Source organism: Sycon ciliatum, chromosome 4 (genome assembly GCF_964019385.1).
Source record: "Sycon ciliatum chromosome 4, ocSycCili1.1, whole genome shotgun sequence".
NCBI lineage: Eukaryota > Metazoa > Porifera > Calcarea > Leucosolenida > Sycettidae > Sycon > Sycon ciliatum.
The window spans coordinates 41,271,311-41,293,562 of record NC_088646.1 but is presented as its reverse complement, the minus strand read 5'-3'; the positions used below and the strand labels follow the sequence as shown (position 1 = coordinate 41,293,562).

General features: G+C 46.0%; 2 protein-coding genes across 2 annotated transcripts in view; one reads left to right on the top strand and one right to left on the bottom strand.

The window, feature by feature from the left end:
- The window catches only part of LOC135816221 (leishmanolysin-like peptidase), a 57,585-nt gene extending 56,562 nt beyond the window's left edge, over positions 1-1,023 (top strand). The window contains exon 20 of the mRNA XM_065329626.1: positions 427-1,023. Coding sequence (XP_065185698.1) covers positions 427-530 — 104 coding nt within the window. The 3' untranslated portion in view covers positions 531-1,023. The remainder of the gene's footprint in view (positions 1-426) is intronic.
- A 2,914-nt stretch (positions 1,024-3,937) lies between these two features.
- Positions 3,938-21,951, bottom strand: LOC135816220 (enhancer of polycomb homolog 1-like). The gene is made up of 18 exons (XM_065329625.1): positions 21,572-21,951; positions 19,130-19,286; positions 18,598-18,668; positions 17,599-17,664; positions 13,288-13,389; positions 12,903-13,010; positions 12,291-12,358; positions 11,685-11,765; positions 11,003-11,162; positions 9,591-9,743; positions 8,695-8,744; positions 8,269-8,314; positions 8,053-8,115; positions 7,565-7,642; positions 6,594-6,757; positions 6,235-6,345; positions 5,171-6,022; positions 3,938-4,926 (listed from the first exon to the last, which is right to left on the bottom strand). The coding sequence occupies exons 1-18, from the start codon at positions 21,722-21,724 to the stop codon at positions 4,851-4,853; spliced, it is 2,559 nt and encodes an 852-aa protein (XP_065185697.1). The 5' UTR covers positions 21,725-21,951; the 3' UTR covers positions 3,938-4,850.
- Positions 21,952-22,252: the final 301 nt, after the last annotated feature.

Sequence of the window (22,252 nt, the reverse complement as noted above, 5' to 3'; positions counted from 1 at the left end):
CTGTCACTTTTTGATCCTCAATTCGGCCCAAATCCGACTTTCAAAAGCCAGCGGGACAGTTTCCGATGAATGGACTGTAGAGGCCACAAAACCCAGCGTAAATACATCAAGGTTGAATGGTTTTGCTCCGTTTTTTCTCTCCTCTTCATATTTTTCCTGAGTTGTGTGGGTATCCACGGTAACTGCTCAATTCAACATCAGATTCTCATTTTGGCAAAAACAATTGCACTTGATTCGACCAATAGCGTACTGCAGCCTGGGAAGTGGGAACTGTAGGCACTAGCACTTACACAGGACAAGATCACGGATACGTATGTAGATTGTAGACAGCTTCTAACTACAGTTATTTAAAATACTTTGCATAAACTGAAATTATACACTCTAGCTTTATTTCTGATGTGTGTTCCTCTCACTCTTTGCTCACAGACAACTTCAACTGCCCGGTGCCTAGCTCATCGTCACGACTACTGACATGGACAGTTTGGAAATCCGTTCTTATTCTTCTGGTTCTGCTGAAAGTCCTTCTCTAACAACTACATGTACGGGTAGTTGTATTTCTTGACTTTGTCCTTGATTTGACCATTGTCCTTGATTTGATCATCGTCCTTGATTTGATCATCGTCCTTGATTTGATCATCGTCTACAGTCCATTGGCTATAGTGTTATCTCTTAAACTGTCGAATCCTATAATTATAATAATAGGATTTTTTGAATTTTTTCCAATAATCATGACCATGCATCTCTCCCCCCCCCCCCCCCCCCCCCGGGATAAGTTGTGTGCCTAAATTGTATTGTCAGGTGTTAGGGCAATATCAGTGGTCTCTCTTCAGAAGTTTTCAAGAGTGCCAGTATTGTCGCTCGACTCATACAGGTGTTTTAGAGAGGACATGTCAGTTTCTTTTTGACAGATTGATACTGTGGAAGCAGAAATATTCGTCTGCAGTTTAATTTCGTCATTTTCGTCCAAGGATCTTTTAGATTAAATTAAATGCCGGACTACTGTCGATTTGTCCAGCTTTTCAATACCCTCTTATGGTCCATGGACTAAATTTTCAACCGGACGAACTCCCTTTCTTCGGAGTTGGACGAAATTATTGACCGACTAAATTTTCTGCCTCGTACAGTATAGGATTTGAGTGGTCTGCATTATCCAGAGTGTTGTAATGGATACAGATGATGGTAGAACTGGCAGGGAAAGTAACGTAGAATGTTTAGTACGCTGAAAAAGTACACCATGGATACCATGGCTAGATGTACGGCTACATGTATGTGATTGATTGAGGAGCACTGCCCCAGGTTGGCACATCTACTGCTTTTACCGTACTATGGCGGAAGTTTCACCAGGAAAATTGGCCGATCGGCTTGGAATTTGGAAGTGCATGGAAAACAGCTCCAAACACCTCATGAAACCCATTTCATTAATTTTCATAGGTTGCTTAGCGAACTTGATCCTTAAAAAAATTCGACGGGTTTGCGTACGGGGCAGGTCAAGAACAAGGAGTCGTACAACTCCCTGGTCAAGAACCACCTTTCTGCTTCCGTGGGACGCCGCCACCCCATGATCAGGCGTGATACTTTAGCCAGAACGAAATCCGATTTGATTTGCTGGTGAATAGGATATGATAGTTCCTATGACCATACTATTATAATAATGAATGGATGCCAATTGGCAATTGTTATCAAAAGTCATAGGAAGTGTTTTCTAGAGCAGACACGCTCTACCCATTCACTCTGCAACAATACCGGACTTGTTTATCAATCAATTAGTTTTCGTGACGTCAAGCCTGAATGTTCTTCGGCGCGCAGTGTTATTGCAGACGCCTGTGTGTCTGTGTGCCTTGCAGGTTGCATGGTATGCCTGTGTGTGCCTTGCAGGTTGCATGGTATGCCTGTGTGTGCCTTGCAGGTTGCATGCTTCCATGGTCCCTTTATAATAGGTTGCCATTTGTGCTGGAGAACATCTGAACATCTGCTGGATAAGGGAGGCAGCGGTTAGCGGATCACTGCTAGAGAACATCTGCTGGATAAGGGAGGCAGCGGATAGTGGATCACTGCTGCACTATGATGTGCGCGAAGAGAACATTTTCGTTACGGAAAAATTACGCTAAGTAAAAGTGGGGAGGCTTCCTGCAGTTTCATAAACAGTTCAGAGTAGAGCCCACACGCTCTCTTCCATTAAAACTGCAATAGTTCAACTCATTTCACAGTAATCATTCCAACGTTTCGGCAATTTGCCTTCATCAGGTTCACAACGTTGGAATGATTATTGTGAAATGAGTTGAACTATTGCAGTGTTAATGGAAGAGAGCGTGTGGGCTCTACTCTGAACTGAAAATTACGCTGGTATATTATGTTGACCTTTGATAATACTCACACTCATTACTGAGTCATTAGTGACCACACCATCACCAGCATCAAGTTCAAAATACGTTCGCTTTGACTCAATAAATACCACTGCACTTTTCCCTAAAAAGGAGCATTTTATAAACAGTATTATTGTTTCAAAATTTTGAAGGACGCTTCACGCAGCTTCATTATACTTGAATCGTTTGCAGGCAACCTGCCTACACTCAAGAGAGCACTGCATTTCACACAAATCCATTGGTATCGTTACAACGTTTCGGTCTTTATGACCATCATCAGGAATGAAGTGGACATGGAAAGAACAGCAGTATAAAAGAAGGAGGCAAGCAAGCAAAGCGCGGTACATAGTGACAGCGCGCGTAGAGAAGTGCAAAGCACGTCATGGCGGGTGTGCATTACTAGTCATATACATGACAACACAAGCACAAACGGCGAGGAAAGTACCGTACTGGCAATAGAGAGAGAGAGAGAGAGAGAGAGAGAGAGAGAGAGAGAGAGAGAGAGAGAGAGAGAGAGAGAGAGAGAGAGAGAGAGAGAGAGAGAGAGAGAGAGAGAGAGAGAGAGAGGAGAGAGAGTAAGTTACATTTATAAAGACAGGAGGAGAGAGAGAGAGAGAAATAGAGAGAGAGAGAGAGAGCGGGGAGGGTTGGGGAGCAAGAGAACTAAATAAGAGAACTAAATAAAGTAGAAAAAATGAGAGAGAGGAGAGAGAGAGAGAGAGAGAGAGAGAGAGAGAGAGAGAGAGAGAGAGAGAGAGAGAGAGAGAGAGAGAGAGAGAGAGAGAGAGAGAGAGAGAGAGAGAGAGAGAGAGAGAGAGAGAGAGAGAGAGAGAGAGAGAGAGAGAGAGAGAGAGAGAGAGAGCGGGAAGGGTTGGGGGCAAGAGAGGGGGAGAGAACTAAATAAAGTATAATTATATAATGCGTAAGGGGTGCACATTCAGATCCAGAGAAAAGAGTAAGCAGGGCACGAGGCGTATGGCAATATGCAGCAGTGTGTGGGCAGATGTGCATACATCTTACAAAGTGTCAGTGGCCCAGTGCCATTGCTGTGCACGGAGGTGCTGGAAGGCAGACACTTTGAAACTTTGCAGCCGTTTCCGGTCAGGTGGCTGGCTGAGGACGGCGGGTGACAGGGCATTCCATACAGGGACAGCACAGGCGGGGAAAGCTCTAGGGCAACTTTCCCGGCTATTGACAGGTAGCCCTGTCTCAAGCTGGTAGTTATGCATGTCGAGACGGACGAGAGAGAGAGAGACGAGTGGGTCGAACATGGGCTGGTCGGGGGGGCTTGAGAAGGAGGCAAGAGCTGACGAAGTGGGCTGGTAGGATTGGAGCACAGTAGCTTGTAAATGTAGGTACACGCAGCTACCGTGCGCCGGATAGACAGGCTTTGAAGCACTTGTTTTCTTTCCTTTTCTTTTCAGCTGTCATTTGCCCTGATCATGCCTCATGCGTGTTTCACAGCATACAGTAGTACGTTTCCGCTCATTTTCTTCTTCAACACACGCTAGCTGTATTACTTTGTTCTTGTCCGTACAAGAGGCTTTTCCAAAAAAAACAACGACAAAAAACACTTCATGGTCATTTCGTTTTATTTCTGCTTTGGGATTCAAATGCAAAAAAAGTCGTCAAGATACTGACCAAATCAAGAGAAGATGTTCGCATCGACCACTTGCATGTTAGTGGTGACGATGCCAGATGAAACCACTATGAACAGATTCAAGCAACACACAGAGTTGAAACTAAGAGATAGCAATAGTAGGGTGACTATTAGTACTAGTAGGGTGGTGAGTAGAGGCGCAATGCGTGCAGTGTACGTGTGTGTTCAATCAAGTTGCCACAGATCAGCACCAGGCCAACAGTAAACAACACTAGCAGTAGCAAGATGAATAGCAGCAGCAGCAGCAACACCGAAAAGCAATAAACCAGCGGCAGCAACACCATAACGTGGCAATTTAAAAAAAATCTGTAATAACAATGCTATTGGCAGCAGCAACAGCAGCAGCTGTCGCCATGGCACGGGGGTGTGACAGTAACCGGATTCTAGACAGAGTTTTCCAATGATGATAGAGTTTACCATTAGCAAGTCAAGTCAGGTGGTATGGGTCAAGATAAAGAGATAAAATAGAGACAACAACCCAGCAACACAAAGAACCAACAACGAGACAGAGAGAGAGATAGATAGATAGTACTGCAGAACAGAGTGCAACACATAAACAGATACTGATGTAAAGGAAACCAGCCCAGTCATTATGCTGATAATGGAGCCAGGTGGCTAGCGCAAACGACGAGAAAGATGACGAAGAGAACAAGTACGCCTACACCAACAAGTACAATAAAATATGAGAAAATAGATATTCATTCCTACGACAACTAAGGGTTCAGACAGAAACGGCCGATGCCTGGAACAGTTGCCGGGAATGACGACTAAATAGGGGAGAAGCAAGGTAGAGGCAAGGCCACTACAACAAGAGGACACAAGAGACTTCACAACACTCTTAGGATGTTGTGGATGGGAGATTGGTTGTTGGAGTGCCGATGACCAGGCAGTGGTTGGTTTGTTCTACAGGGAACACAGAACAGCAATTCAGGAACACAGAACAGCAATTCAGGAACACAGTTGCTAGCTTCACAACACTACTAGTAATCTTTCTGTTGCCCAATACAAGCACACCACCAACAGCAGCAACGGTAACATGTGAAATACACCAGAACAGCTCGCAAAACAAACCAAAACAATTCAAAAGCAGACATTGCATCGCAAAAGCATGAGGCAAAGAAAAAAAGACGAGAAATTCGTGTCTTACCGCTGTTTGCTAAGAATTGAGTCTGAAGATGCAGGAACTGTCGGTGCCGAGCCAGTCGCATGCCAGCTACTGTTGGCAGTGGGTTGTGAACGCATAGCAGCACCACCACCACTACTGCCAGTAGTAGCAATGTGATTGTTCGGTTCTTGTTGAGGTGGTAAGACTGCCATGGGGACAGGAGCATTGTCAACAGGACCACAGCCAGCACCGCCAGCACCACTACTCACAGACTGTCTTCTACTATCTAATGCTGCTGCTGCTGCTGTTGCAGTTCGACTAGTCGCAGCAGTTGAAGGGTGATGGTTGGTGACGTCACTGGCCACATTTCTCTCACCCCACACTGATGATGAACGAATCTTCATTGACGGACTACAGGTGCCATCCAGCGGCATACCTTCATCGTCACCATCATGCACTGATGAAATGCACGGGGAAGATTTGCCACCAGAGGAACGGCCGACTGATGATCGGCTAGCATGCGTATCCGACAATGGACTTACACCATTACTGTCAAGACCGCTATCGGTCTCAAGCAGACGATGAGCAACGCCAGCTGGTGTCGATGATGAAAGACGCACGCATGTTACTATTTCCCCAAATTCATGAAAATCACTCCAGGGATCATCAAGTTCCTCACTATCCCTAGTATGTGTGCTGCGAGGAGACTCCGGATCGTCTTCATCACTACTGACTGGAGTAATGGGTAAGTGTGCAAATAACCTGCGCTCTTCTGGCGGCAGGAAACTCCCGGCTGGTGATGACGCAGTCGCAGTACCAACGTTCCTACGCCTAGACGGAAAAGAATGTGCTACGCGTTTTGCAGGCGGTGGAGAATCCAGCTGGTAGTACGGCCTGGACAATAGTACCGACACACACAGGAAGAATGGCAACACACCCAGCACATTAGCATACAATGCCCTGCATACACAGAAGCAGGTTTCCAACACAGCAAAACACAGAAGTAAGTTTCCAACACAGCACATATACAGCCCTGGCACAGAAGTAAGTTTCCCACACAGCACACAGCACACACACACACAGCCCACTAGTAATATCAAACTTACATAGAAGGATCCTGAATGTTGACATCACACACATCAACATGACCATGCTGAAGGGAATGACTCAGCTCTTCATCACCACCATACGGCCATGGCCCTCTGTCAAGATACCGTCTACATGAAAACATATGGGCACAAGCACAAGTCACCACACGCCATATTAGGACCAAAACAAAACACATGGCCACAAAACGCAACACAGATGCAACCACTCAAACAGCAGCACAATGAATCGTCAACCACTCAAACAGCAGCACAATGAATCGTCAAAAAGAAATAGCTCCCCTGATGTCAAACCATTCCTACGAATAAAAACATACGCCACGATGCAACCAGCAGCGCAAACAAAAGCAGTGACTCACCTGCCACCTCGACCAATTCTCTGCCTTGACAAGCCAAGGAACGGTCCTGCTCTACCCATAGAGGTAAGGAAGAGTCGATATCGCTTGTTGCTAGGCAACTCAACGGCTGGATCTGCTTCACCCTCCAGCTCAAAAGGAAGGCCTACTTCTAGACATTCCCGTGGCTAAAATAAAGAACAGTGGACACAGACACACACAGACAGACAGACACAAGGGAAACACGACAAGCCCATCAGACTTTGATCAGCATCGCACTTGCAGCAACTAGCGAATACCGAAGAGGACCAGGGCAAACAATAAGGACAACGCACACAATCATCAGTCTTAAGGCCGATTCACAATACAACTTTCTGCGACGCGACACGTGATTTGCGACAGTTGCGACAAGAAACTGCCTGTCGCGAGCTGTCGCAAGCTGTCGCAATGCACCTGTCGCAGAAGTTGAAGAAAGTTAACTTTTGGGACATGCGACACGCGACATACACAAATGGAGTACAGTTTCGACCCTGGGTGCACGTACAGTGCACGTGCATAGTACTACTTGCGCATGCGGATGTCGCAGACATGAAGAATATTGTGAACCGTGTGTCGCTGCCGCAGCTCGTCGCATGTGTCGCAAGTCGCGTCGCAGAAAGTTGTATTGTGAATCGGCCATAAGAGTTGTAACTTCTCCGTCACCGTTACTATGGGCATATTTTGAATTTGGCGTGATGGAATGCCAACAAATTGGTCAGGTGGTGGAAGCTCTCCATTGGCTATCCTCTGTGAAAATTTGGAGGACCCTGAACAAAAACGATTTTTGCAAGTTGGGTTTGAATTTCCCGGTTGGTGGCACTGACCTGAATCAAAACTGCGTCCAGCCTCATTTCTCCTACTCGGTGACATGTACCTGTCCAGCAGCACCACAGCAGCAGCAGCCCATCCAACCACACAGAGACAGTAGCTACACACTCACTGCCGCCGCCACTCACCAAACAATATTGCACGTGTAGTCTACGCTTGAAGGCAAACGGTCCGGTAGATTCTTGTTCCACAATCTCCACTGGCGGCTGTGCAAGGAACAATCACATCACACACATGCTCGTGTCTTTATCCCCTGGCTGTCTGTTAGCTGGTCATGGTTGGCTGAGCCTGACACTTGGCATACCAGCACTATTGGCAGTTGCATGACAAGCATGACATACCAAGGCATGGTGAATAACATACATGTCTACATGGATGCAAAAAGCTAGAAGTAAAGTCCTTTGCTGCCATTGTTTCAGATCTCAATGCAAAAAGTAGACACTTGTTCATGCTCTGGTGGTGCCGGTCAAGTCTTCCTTCGGCCTTGTTTCCCCGCTCATCTCCCTCAAACTGATCAATATCATCCCTTTCATTCATAGTGATTATTAGCAGTCATTCATTTAGCTGAAAAGAACATTCGGTGTTACCCTCAACAGCAAAGTAGCCGTGCACTTACCAGAGGCAGGACATGATCTTCCTCGCTAGCCACTTCCTCGGGTAACACAATAGGATTCTCAACCTACATACACACATACATGTATATGAAAAAGAAGAACATTCAGTGCTCAACGAACCACACCACACACACAAACTGCAGCAAGGGATGGTGCTGTACTTCAACAAAGCTTTACCCCCCAGGATACAACGTGCAAGACCAAGAGCAGTGGCTTACGGGTGCCTGTGTCGGAGCATGATGCTTCTTTTTGTGATGCTTGCGCCTGGACATGATACAGACACAACAGTGACAGATAAAGGAGAAAATAAGGGGCTGCGCACACTTCTCACATTCACAACACAAATCAACACCAGCACTTTGATCAAACTGGTTACACAGCGCAGTCTTTCCAGCTGAGAAAAGCAAGATTTAGAATTTTACAGAGATGCCTGAATTGGCTATTGAGCCACAACCCCCCCCCCCCCCCCCCCAAGGTGCAGAATGAATACATGTAGCAGCGATGTATCCAACCCAGCACCCCCCCCCCCCCCCCCAACAGACATCTACAAACAAACAAACACACGAACATGCACACACACACGCCCACACACACGCGTGCAACACACACAAAGAGCCTCAAGGCATACGGTGACATCTACCTACTTGGATCGATCTTTTTGTTTCGTAGTTTGCCTTGAATCGGCTCCCTCAGCCTGAAAGAGCACACGAACAATACGTGAGAAGCAGTATGAGCAAAGCAAAACACCATAAAGGAGAACAAAACAGCAAGTCAGCAACACAACACTACCCAATATCCTACAGGGCAAAATGGGTCAACATCCATACACATTGTACCATACACGTGCACATATCGTAAAGTACTGCGAGAGCGCCCCACTATCTCGTCCTTTCATGGTCGTTTTTGTGGAGGTGGTCTCCTGTCTGTAGGTCATACGACACGAACCTTGTACACATATTGCACGTTTGTGCAGTCATTAGACACCCTTAGCAAACAACGGTAACGCTATTTTTTACGGTACTCGTACCTTGATCAACCAAATAGCGTTGAAGCTGCAGCGTATAAACGTTATGGGGGCTGATTTATCGTTGTGACCAACGGTACGTGTTTTGGCCAAATATTGCATAGTCCGTACGCATTTCACCTTGTATCGCGTGTATGGTGACTAAAAATGGTTGTACCGCGCGCAAAAAAAAGAAGCTATTCTCGTGGCAACAGCGTACAAAAATAGCGTGTATCTTGCTAAAGGTCGAACCCAAATCACAGTATTTTCCCCCTTACGATAATACCGTTACAACATAACGTTTTTTGCCAAGGGTGTCTAATACATACCTTCGAGTGGACACGAGCTCCACACAAAAACCTGCTAAGTGTGACCTTAGTACACTAAGGTTCTCACACTGTACAAACTTCGTTGCACTCTGCCATACGATTTTCCTTTCCCTGGTTGTAGTCAAGGTGGGGCGCTCTAGCGGTACTTTATACGGTACATGCTTATATCACTGCAGAGAGACCGGTGGTTAATAAGGAAGGGACTTACAGTGGGCTGCTGTGCCCATGGCATGGAGACGTCCGACGCTGTCGCACTTGTCTCACCAACACTTGCTACAGGATGCTGCAGTTGCTGAGTGAGAGAGGAACTTTGAGCAGCGGCAACACCGTGTCCACCAACCATATAACCAGGATAGGACATCTGTCAATAGCAACATACACACACACATACATACACACACACATACACACACACATACATACACCATTGGACGCCCATCGCCGGAGGCGATGACAGCGATGCTACAGCAGAAGCCATAGCAGCTTGTGCTGGGATTGCACCATTCAACAGCTTGCAAGGCTGAAGAATTGACCGCCACTATCCAGCCTGGTCTACACCACACAGCTATGAAGTGGCTTTTTCTGGCCAGTGAATCCCTACTTTTTGGTCTTTTCATTACATACACACACACATACACACACACACACACACACATAGACAATCCAGGCAAAAGTACTTGTAGGTCAGGCTCACACAGGACCTTGACAGTACGAGTGGACACAGTACGTAGTACTTCCTCCGCGTCATTTAAATTGTCGCTTTGCACATCGCAATGTTTGTGACTTGCTCATCTTAGACTGTCGGAATCGTTGTTTTCTGTGTTCGAACATTGGTGCGACCTTTCCTGCGCAATGTCTACTTGTTTCTGAAGCCCTGGTGGTCTCAGACTTTGTCGGAGCTCTCTTCCGCAATAAACAAATTCATCGCGCTGCGAACTATTCAGCCCCAGAGCGTGAATCGTTTTTCTGGAGTTCGTGCCGTCCCACATCGTTCGTGTGAGCATTTATCAAGATTGCAAGCTCTGGTATAAGAATCCTGGTATCTCTCCTGAATTCGAGATGCTGAAGTTGACGATGGCAAGAACAAAGTGTTCTCGAATTCCTAAAATGCGCTACATGTGGCGCACATTGCTGCGAAGATAGCAGGTCTGAAAACACCAACAAAATTAGCAAATAGCTTGCCAAGGAAAGAAGGTGTGGAACTGCTTACCCTATTGCGCTGGAAAGTCGTTACAGTGTACTTGCAAAATGCTAGTTTGCCGTCATCGCCTGCCACGCCCACCCGAAGGCATGGATCGCTCGAAAATGAAGTTTCTTGACCTGAATTTGAACGCACGTCTTGTTCAGCGTATTGTTGAGTGCTGAAGGGTCTGCCTCAAACTCTGATGAAGACGTCGACCTTAGGTACAAGTGCAGCGAAGCGGGAGGCCACAAACTAAAGCTTGGTCCGTCAACAATGCTCTGCCTCAATTTCTAGCTGATTTCTTTGCCCGTCGAGTGGACAAAATTAATTTGAAAAGTCGCCCCAGGAAGCGACAATTTTAATGACGCGGAGGAAGTACGTTACAGCAGCACACCAATACCACAAATGACACATTGCATAAAGGAAAATTAACCCACCTGTTGTTGCTGCTGCGATTGCTGCAAAAGTTGACGATTGTACATTTGCATCATTTGGCCAGATGCCTGCGCCGGATGAGGAGGTACAATGCTGGGTTTTCGAAATAGTTGATCGATGACAGAGTTGTAGGTGCTGCTGTTCCAGTCTCGTATCTTGTTGCTATTAACACATACACAAGGCACAATTGTCACTATTACCACATGCATGGCACCAGTGTGGAGTATGCTCAAAGTCAAAGAATCAGTGGTTGGCCCTTTTGCAGGGGGGGGGGGGGGGGGAGGGGGTATGGGCGTTACCCCCTGCAAAAGGGCCAACCGCTAACGCCCATACCCCCAGCTGAAAGGGATACAGCACAGTAAGTGTTGGCATCACAATACCACTCCTCTGTTCATTGTACTTTCCGTTTCCCAAACATACTCCCCCTGACAACTACACGCCATCTTCGGAGGACATGCAAGCACATCACACGTACAGCATTCAGCTGGCCAGTCCACATCACACACACACACACACACACACACACACACACACACACACACACACACACAGCATTCAGCTGACCAGTCCACATCACACACACACACACAGCGTTCAGCTGACCAGTTCACTTTAGCCCGTACCCATGCAACCATAGGCTATGATAGCAAGCAATGCCTGCCAGTATGCGGAGGGTTGGCTTACCGGTGACAAAAGATGTCCTTCATGCTGTTGATAAGGTCTTGCTTCTTCTGCTCGCGCTGCTTGATGAGAGCTAGTAATTGACTGTTCAACACATAGCAACGGGATGCAGCCAACAGCAGACACAACCAACGGTTATACGCAACATTGCACACACACACACACACGCACACTGAAACCTTATTCAAGGACAAGCAGCTACCTAGAAGGGACATAAGAGGCAACATGCACAAAAGATACATAGAACGGTGAACAAAATGAAAAAAAGGATCAATCTACTACGAGCAGTAATATTGGAGATATGTGCGGAACAAAGTGGAAAAACTCAAATCAGGGACGCAGTTTTTATAGCTCAATACGCATCAGCACAAAAAGTTAGCCCTGCCGCCACTGTTCATTGCTTACACATGCACTTACACACACCACCAGCATGTACCATGGGCTCTCTCTCACTCTCTCTCTCACACACACACCTGCGCCCCCCCCCCCCCCCCCCACACACACACACATTCAGATTATGCACCACCAGCAGCACACAGCAAGATAAGGTTATATCTTAGACACAAAATCAGGTAAGCCAGTGTGTAGGCAACACAGGGCACTTCTTACCAACTGCGTTCCAAGTCACGCCGCAGTTTGCACATTCGTTCGTAAGAAGCCTCGTCATTTTTACGGTTCTAGTGAGAGGAAGCCATAGCATATGGACAGAGAATAGTCTCTCCCACATCATCATAGCATATGCATAGGGAAGGTGCTACCTCCAATAATACACAATGGCATCAGGCACATCAATCACTTCTCATGACAGCTGATCACATCGATGTACCATCATGCACCATCAGTCCTCACTGCAGCAGTCAACTGCAGCACTCAACTGCGGCACAGCTGAAGGCAACACCTGCAGCCAGTGACACTGTGGAAACTGCAGATGCATGCAACTCAAAATCATTGAGAAATACTGGTGAGACTAGACAAAGTGTCAGTCGAATGACATTGCGAAACAAATATGTGAAAATAACAAGATAAATATTTGTGTTCATATGTGGCAAGTCAAAATCAGATACTCAGTAAGAGAAACACCTGGCTCACAAATGGGTCACATTGACCTGCTAATGCGTGTTGCTTACTACCCGTGCCAACAACAATATTGGTAATTGACTGATGTGGGCACGAAGAGACAAATACACCCATGTGGACACGAAGAGACAACTGTATCCTTGCCTTGCGTGTTTGCATCTTTTCAGTGCGTCGGCGGAAAGCAACATAATAGTCGGTGGCTGAAGAACCATCTCGTTTCTCCTGCTTGACAGTGGCCATCAAAGGTATTTTCTGCATTGTAACCAGCAGTCCAAAATCCAAGGTGGCAGTATTAGCAAAAATGCATGTGCAGCAATAGTTATACAACCCAAGCTTACACGGCACATATCAACATGCAAGAGCCATAGTTATACAACCCAAGTTTACACGGCACATATCGACATGCAAGAGCCATAGGTATAAAACCCAAGTTTACACAGCACATATCAACATACAAGAGCCAGAACTGTATCCTGGATCACACCAGCTAACGCAGACAACAAGCAAGTGTATTACTCTAGTATCTTACCACACGTGCACGTTTTGCCTGCCAATAGTCAAACACGGTCAGCACAAGAGTGTCATCATTGTCGTGAAGGAGAGCCTGAGCTTCGGTCAACGTCAAATTTTGCTGCAAAGTCACAAGCACCAAGAAAAGTGAAACACAGTGAGATTCCGATGCCAGTCACACAAATTAGGTGTCAAGTGCTTTATAACTACATGTACTAGCTAGAAATATCACTAATAAATCATTATTCTACCGAGAGAGCCACAGTGTAGCAATAGACAGAGGTTCTGCTCCACGTGAAACGTAGAAACATCACGTAGAGAGCAGGTGTCTGGGTTAGAGTCTACGGCTTCTTGTGGTTAGGGTCCAGATTTCTACGTGGAGATGAGGGTGTCTACGTTGTGGCACATGCAAAGAAAAGGCTTACGAATCTGCTGATTTAAAAAACGGCAAGGAGACAATAATGTGATAACCGCAATCAACAAGACAAGTTGAAACGACATTTGTGTACTTTATTCATGCAATGCAAAACAGTGGAGACAATGTGCAATAAAACGATTAAAAGTAAGAAGAAATCGTGAGTATACATGTACACAAATGTTCTTATGATTGCGGTTATCAAATTATTGTCTCCTCACCGCTTAATATTTTAAATCGAGATACACCCAGGCTCAAATAGATATTCTGAATCTTGAAGGGGAAGTTAAGGCAAAAATTAAAATTTCACCAGTTGTAGTCTTCGGGGTGCTGAGTCGAATGGTCTTGGTCCGAGAAAGCTGAGACGCCCCCTTCCTACTTGAATCCCAATCGAACTCGCGCACTTCCACCGAAACTGGGTGACTGCGCCCTACTAGATGGGAATGTGTATGCAAAATGTCACTAAAAGCGCCATTTCGTTCTTATAAAATCACGGATGACCGCGATTGGCCCATATGTTGTAGTCTTTTGGACGCTGAGTCGACTGGTTTTGGTCCGAAAAGGCTGCGATGCAGCGTTCCTCCTTTATTCCCAATCGAACATGGTTGAACAAGTGGTCACGTGCTCCTGCGTACACCAGTCAGCTGGTCACCGTGCCTGCAGCAGGGGCGTGCTCGGCCCCCCAACTAGGGACCCTTTAAGAGCCGCCCCATACTTGAATGCGTCGTAAACGACGCATTCAAATGCAAAACTTCAACAGATCGTAACTCAGTCCAATCTCGCTCAAATCCAGTGATCGAAATATCCAGGGCGAAGAGAAAACGCTCACCTGTCGGGAGAAACAATCCGCGAAGCGCTGCGAGCAACGGTTCTCGAGATAAATCACTCGTAAGTTGAGCCGCGATCGCGGCAATTTCAAAAGCGCGCAGTGCGACTTTAGTATTGAGAATTTTGAGACTTTTCGTCACGCTGGTTTACTCGGATTTGCACGGGTTTCACTGTTGATATTGTCAAGAGTACACAGCGAAAAAATTGGAACTCCACGATCGAGTAAAATGAAATATCTGGAGCGGGACGCAATTGGACGCATTTGGGGCATTTTTCGTACTGTCGCTGCGATCTAGCGCTGGATAGACGGTGTGCTGGCTATCATGATCGACCTCATTCTCTTCCTCTCGCGGAGACCTTTCCAGGAAGCCCTAGATTGTGAGGATTGAGTGAGTAGAACTGAAGCTATGATCCAAGGAACACGAAAAAAATGCAGAATTTTGAAATTTTCCTGTGGCTATCAAAGGGTTAAGGCAAAAATTAAAATTTCACCAGTTGTAGTCTTCGGGGTGCTGAGTCGAATGGTCTTGGTCCGAGAAAGCTGAGACGTAAGTTGAGCCGCGATCGCGGCAATTTCAAAAGCGCGCAGTGCGACTTTAGTATTGAGAATTTTGAGACTTTTCGTCACGCTGGTTTACTCGGATTTGCACGGGTTTCACTGTTGATATTGTCAAGAGTACACAGCGAAAAAATTGGAACTCCACGATCGAGTAAAATGAAATATCTGGAGCGGGACGCAATTGGACGCATTTGGGGCATTTTTCGTACTGTCGCTGCGATCTAGCGCTGGATAGACGGTGTGCTGGCTATCATGATCGACCTCATTCTCTTCCTCTCGCGGAGACCTTTCCAGGAAGCCCTAGATTGTGAGGATTGAGTGAGTAGAACTGAAGCTATGATCCAAGGAACACGAAAAAAATGCAGAATTTTGAAATTTTCCTGTGGCTATCAAAGGGTTAAGGCAAAAATTAAAATTTCACCAGTTGTAGTCTTCGGGGTGCTGAGTCGAATGGTCTTGGTCCGAGAAAGCTGAGACGCCCCCTTCCTACTTGAATCCCAATCGAACTCGCGCACTTCCACCGAAACTGGGTGACTGCGCCCTACTAGATGGGAATGTGTATGCAAAATGTCACTAAAAGCGCCATTTCGTTCTTATAAAATCACGGATGACCGCGATTGGCCCATATGTTGTAGTCTTTTGGACGCTGAGTCGACTGGTTTTGGTCCGAAAAGGCTGCGATGCAGCGTTCCTCCTTTATTCCCAATCGAACATGGTTGAACAAGTGGTCACGTGCTCCTGCGTACACCAGTCAGCTGGTCACCGTGCCTGCAGCAGGGGCGTGCTCGGCCCCCCAACTAGGGGGGTGCACGGGAGCCGAGGGGAGCCCCCCCCCGGCAATTTTCTGCAATTTGTTTGCAACCTTTCTTGAATTTTAGAGCATATTTGCATACATTACAATTGCAATTACCCAGATTGAAAATTTTTGGGGGGTGCACGTGCCCCCCCCGTGCCCATCGCCGAGCACGCGCCTGTGCAGGGTACAACTTACTAGCCTGTTTGACCTTTTTTGGGTGCAGTCCTGTCACTCGAGTTGAACTCGAGTTGAACCTTGGTGTGAAAGTTGTCGCCTGCTGGCATGGTGACCAGGTGATTTGGGCACCCAGGAGCACGTGACCACTTGTTCAACCATGTTCGATTGGGAATAAAGGAGGAACGCTGCATCGCAGCCTTTTCGGACCAAAACCAGTCGACTCAGCGTCCAAAAGACTACAACATATGGGCCAATCGCGGTCATCCGTGCTTTTATAAGAACGAAATGGCGCTTTTAGTGACATTTTGCATACAAATCCCCATTTAGTAGGGCGCAGTCACCCAGTTTCGGTGGAAGTGCGCGAGTTCGATTGGGATTCAAGTAGGAAGGGAGCGTCTCGGCTTTCTCGGACCAAGACCATTCGACTCAGCACCCTGAAGACTACAACTGGTGAAATTTTAATTTTTGCCTTAACTTCCCCTTTAAGCTGAAAGCACGTTTTCATTGCCGTAGTGTCGCCCCTAATGTAGTATTTCTTAGGCGGTGTTTATCCTAATTTCTCTCTACACTATTTCTTCCCACTTTCATCGTTTTATTGCACATTGTCTCCACCGTTTTACATTGCATGAATAAAGTATACATGTACACAAATGTCGATTCAGCTTGTCTTGATAACCGCAATCAATAAATCTGCTGGTTATTATTCAAATCAGGGAGAAAAACTGCCCATCTCTAATGATACACTTTCCAGCTAAACCAGTCAATAAATGGACCACAGTGGGGAAACACACCCACAATCCAGTAATAATACTAGGGCTCAAACGGTCACGGTTTTACCCCTGACGGTTAACTGCTAAGCTAACGGTCGGTTAACCGGTTATAACCTATAAGCCAGGGCAATCCTGCGGACTCTTTTTTAACTGTATATTTGACTACACTCATTCAAAAAATGTACCCTATTTAGTACAACGCACACATGTACATTCTCTTGCATGCTCATTCATACATACTCTCACACCAAGAGACCAGATATGACCGAGTTGACAGCCCAGAAATTGCGTACGCGTGTGACAGCCCGCGAAAGTGCACACTTTGCAACGACCTGATACTTGACTGAAAAGTTACTGCGTAACCGTTATCTTTATCGGTTAACCGTTAATGCTTCGTAACCGGTCTGCAACCGGTTAATCGGACTAATCGTTTGAGCCCTAAATAATACCGTGTGTCAGCGCCTTTAAAGCCATGGTCTTATATTCGAAACACAGCTGCTTTCCTAGATATTTTAGATGCAAAATGACTCGCCCACTACGCCATGCCATAAAAGTCGAAGTCCACACATAAATTTCAATCTAAATCTACTTGTTCACCATTCCTGCTGGGCTGGAAGTTGGCTAGCATTGTACTTATTCCTTCATTTTTTTTTAAAAACATACTTCTAATATCATTTCATTTACGAAGGCTATGGCTTTATAACTGAGACTGGCTTTATAATCGAATTTACCACCATGGCTTTAAAGGTGCGGACGTACGGTAAGCAGGTCATCTTTATACTTACAGACTGTTGGCCGAGACCTTTTTCTAGAGTTTCAATCATTGTTTCCAATTTGAGCTCAGTCAAGCCCTGACAACGATAAAAGTTAACAAAGCAGAACAAAGTAGAACAGCCACTGGTTTGAGGGAAAGACACAAACGGGAAGAATCTGAAGAAAAAATTGACTGTCACCACCAGGATTCGAACCAGGGACCTTCGCTTGAGGCCAGCGATGCTCCAACCACTGAGCTAAGGTGTAGCCGTCATCCCAGCAGAGACCGTTCAACTTTCTCTTCAGACTTCATAACTCACACTTCCTGTGAATCCACACAGGCTGGTGGGACGCAGCCCTCACTGTAACCAACACACTTCACGTACAAACTAGCACACGCGTAGAACAGATTCTTATTTATTGCCGTCGCCAGGTGCAGATTATTTCGGCAGACCGGGCAAAAACAGTTAGCTGAATGTCAATTAACTACGACACACAGCTGCTGGCCAGCGGAGTGAGAGGCTACGGAGAGAGATCAAGGGGTCGGCCGGTCAGTCACTGCCAGAGCAGGAGCCTTGGCCGGAGCCAAGAGCGGATAGCCAGGTCCGAGGGACGGAGACCGAGAGCCCTGAGTAGCCGGAAATGAGCGTGGCCAACACCCCTTTATCTACCTTATCAAAGTAAATGAGTGATGAGAAATGGGAGGTGGGTGGGTGAAACACAACGGTTCGAAAGAATGATCCACACACAGAACGGATTGAAACATACACCTAGGCGAACTTTAGCATGCCACGTTGCGTGCCGCCCACGTAGAATGTCACGTCGCAGAGAGTTCCACGTGTGCATGCACCATGTTGTTTGGTCGACATGGTTACCGTGATGTGAAGTGCACGTGACCGTGGCCAGCAGCAAAGCACGGGCATGAAGTAACAGCGTTAGCAATCATAGTAGCATAGTTTGAGCGGTAGCACAAAGCTGCGCGCCCCCATTAATCTGCATTACTACCATAATGCTACACTAACTGAACTAACCTTTTGAGAGTTACACCACTTCACATCTTCATCATCCAAGTCATATTCTGGGAAATCGGAATCCAGATATCCTACACAATGCATGGACAAGGACATTTATTGCGTAAATAAGCTTAGCACTGGTTCAGACACTCAAAAGGCTTCACAATACAATTCAAAATACTATGCCAAGAGATTCACCAGAGGCCAAAAACGGAAAATGTAAAGATACCGTAACGTCGCGTATAAAAGCAGCTGCTTACGGCCGTATAAGCTAAAGTTCAAACCATGCTTCTATTCAAGTTATGCTTCTATGTCCACATCTTCAGTCTACACTGTACAGTGCATATTGTCACGCATGTAGTGTGCTAGTACATGTAGTACTTGCACGTATGCTTCTATTCAAATTGTGCTTCTGTGTCACAGCGTGCTTCGAAAAGCCGGCTTCTATTCGAGTCATGCTTCTATACGGGCCATGCTTTATACGCGACACTACAGTATCCAAGGTTTTTCCCGCAGACCAACAAATGCTAAACCGAAGCAATATACGTACCATGCATGCGGATGAAATTTCGCGGTTGAGTAGATTTTTTCTTGTAGACATCAGTGTAGTCGGCGACGGAGGAATTAAAATCAGGTGTTGGAATGACAAGTTGCTGGGCTTCACCATACAATTGCTGAGCGGCCATAGCACGCTGCAAATGATGTTCCTGTTAGCAACAGCAGCGCAAGCAATAGAAGTAACAACTTTGAGCAAACGGCACAATCATAATCTAGCAAACCGCCCATAACACTCCAATCCAGGAGTGTTTTCCATTAGACTGGTTACGCATAAGTCGCCTTGAATAAGAAGTTGAATAAATAAATATGCTACAGTAAGACATCTCCTTTTCACCTAGCTTCATGCGCTGACATAGCAGGGTGTGGATGCCGACCGCATTGCACCAAGACGTGGACCCTGATATTCACATATTCAAATTCAATTATCTCGAGAATGCTTCATCAGAGAGATGCAAGACCAGGACCAATCGACTTCACGACCCAAACTCGATGGACCCTGAAGTTTTCATTTTCACCCGACTGCCGTCAAAATCTGGCTGGGAACCACCTTATAGGCAACGCAACCTCTATGCACTCAGCAATACTCAGATATCGGTTTACGACAATAGATACTATTTTAGTGTTTTAGTCATCCCTAAATGCCTTATTCCACCAGTAATCATAAGAACAAGTTTACTTTGAGTGGTATACTGTGAAATTCACGATATAATGTAAACCGCAATATTCACAACATTACTTTTTTCGCAATTTCTCAGATCAAGCAAGTTAACAATGGCAAAGGTTTGTGGAGCACTGTGGTCACACGCCAACGCCCACTGTTGAAGTTTAATTTCCAGCCGTTAATATTTGCGTTGTGCTGTTCTTGCGAAAAGAGCAAGCATTATTAAATGTCGAGAACATAAGGCAGTTTACAGTAGCTGTCCTTTGGTTCTGACGCTACATGGATGAGTTAGTCTGGACATGGTGTGTGTGTGTGTGTGTACATGTATCACTACGCTTCATGTCATCGGTAAATTATTCTGTATCAGTGCATTGTACGTTTGTACAATGGGCGCTTTCGATTACACGCATTTCGGTCAATTCTAGAATTAGTTATTGTTGATGCACAGTTCGATTACATAAAAAGTGACAAATTCCGTCGTTAGAATTGATTTTATCCAATTCCGTCGAATCCGACAATTCTGAAGAGAGGGCGGAATTTCTCTAATTCTGGCGCCAGAATTGCAGTCGGTGTGTTACCGGTCTGGTCATGACTCAAGAGTACGAAGAGCCTCCCTGGCCAGCGTGTGCGCGATGCTGGGTCCACGTGCGCGCGAGGGTGTACATGATCTCTTTTTACGATTCATCAATTTTGTTTGTGACATGAATAAAATGCGTTGTGAATTCCAGTCGTTCGTTTACAAGGCCAGAATCCGCTCATTCTGGTCATTCCAGAATTAAAAAAACTAGTTCCAGAAATAGAAAGGAAAAGGAAATATGGAAACGAGTTAAGAGTAACTATTCACCACTGTAACTAGATACTATATACAGTCAGAAAGTGCAATAACTAGGCACAAAACTGACAGAGTACTGAGACATTCGACGTCCTAACACCTAGCTTCAACACATCTCCGTAGCGCTAACCGACAGCCTTCCAACTTGGAAGGTTCAAGGTTATGGAAAGACCAAAGAGGGGAAGGCAAGCGCAACGAAAACGAGCACAAGCTACAGTCCCAACGGAACAAAGAATGTGGATTGTTACTGGACGATGACGAGACCAGTAGGCGATTTGACAAAGCGGTCTAACTACAATTCGAAGCAGCAAAGCAGCACACCGCCCAACTTGGGTGGGTCAAAAATATCAAAGATAAGTTAAGAAGGGGGAAGCTTTGCGAGAACGAATTGTACAAGCCGAAATCAAAACTCCTACAGTACTCCTTATGCATGACATTGTGATGGACTAGTTGACTACAAAACAAGTTGTTTCACACGACATACGTTTCGCCGTATGGTTCGTGACGGCTCATCAGGTGTGCAATTTGAAACTCGGGTATTGAGCCAATAATAAAAGTAGAAAGGAAAAGGACATATGGAAACGAGTTAAGAGTAACTATCCACCACTGTAACTAGATACTGTACAGCTATTGGCTCAATACCCGAGTTCCAAGTTCCAAAAAATTAAATGATAAGATTATTACTTGCATGAGCAAGACGAACTGATCATTGGGGGTAAGGTAGAGGTGGACGAAAACACCATTCTGCTAGTGGTACAATACATAACTAAGAGGAGGCACAAGGACGAAGTGTATGAAATAAAATGTATGCACTAATTCTACATTTTTACAAAAAACTGACGACACAAAAAAATATCCACACAGACATATCCGCCATATTTGTCAAACAAACAAAAATGGCGGACCGCAGCGCCCCACCCAAGACAAAGACAAAGACCGACCGTTTCTTCTTCCTTCTCCATGCCAGTAGGCATTTCAGGAACGGCGCGATTGATGGCATTGTAATCCGACAAGTCGGGCAGCTCATCAGCATGGTAAACTGGAAGTGCCTTGTTGGGGTCAAGCGCCCGAGCACGGAACGACAACTTATTCATCCTGCCGGCACAACAACCTCACTGGAGCACTCCAAGAATTTTCCTAGGCCCAAACTTCATACCAAAATGCTTGGCATGGCCTGGCGATTCCAAAGATGAAATAAAAGCTGACTTTCGTCGACGGAGAACGTGACTTCAAATGTACACTACTTCACCATTTCTATTATACCGCCATGTTCTCACTGAATGCAGCAGTGGTACAACAACTCTTTGCCCAGTCATTGCGCTGGGGCAAGCGCGGCTCAAGCAAACCAAAAATGTGTACGATGCGCATGCGCAGAGCATCGCCCACACACGTACACTGCCGCACGCGCGTATACGTCACGACGACCAAAAGACCGCGCGCGCATACTTCATAGCCGCGCCGCCGGTACACGTAACGTCGTTTTAGAGGGTTTGAAATTTTGCACCTAGCATACTAGCGAGGTAGCACGCTAGCATGTGACGTCATGACGCAGCTGGATCATGCATACGCGGATACGTACTCTGCTCGCAAGAGTACATGAAACCGGTTTTCATCAGGGAGCC

What these genes read in the sequence shown, in the direction of transcription:
- LOC135816220 (XM_065329625.1), bottom strand. Translation starts at nt 21,724, where the DNA reads ATGAATAAGTTGTCGTTCCGTGCTCGGGCGCTTGACCCCAACAAGGCA. An exon ending in CGTGACTTGGAACGCAGTTG is followed by an intron (nt 11,766 to 12,290) that starts GTAAGAAGTGCC and finishes TGTGTTGAACAG; the next exon opens with TCAATTACTAGCTCTCATCA. An exon ending in TACACGTGCAATATTGTTTG is followed by an intron (nt 6,758 to 7,564) that starts GTGAGTGGCGGC and finishes TCTTTATTTTAG; the next exon opens with CCACGGGAATGTCTAGAAGT.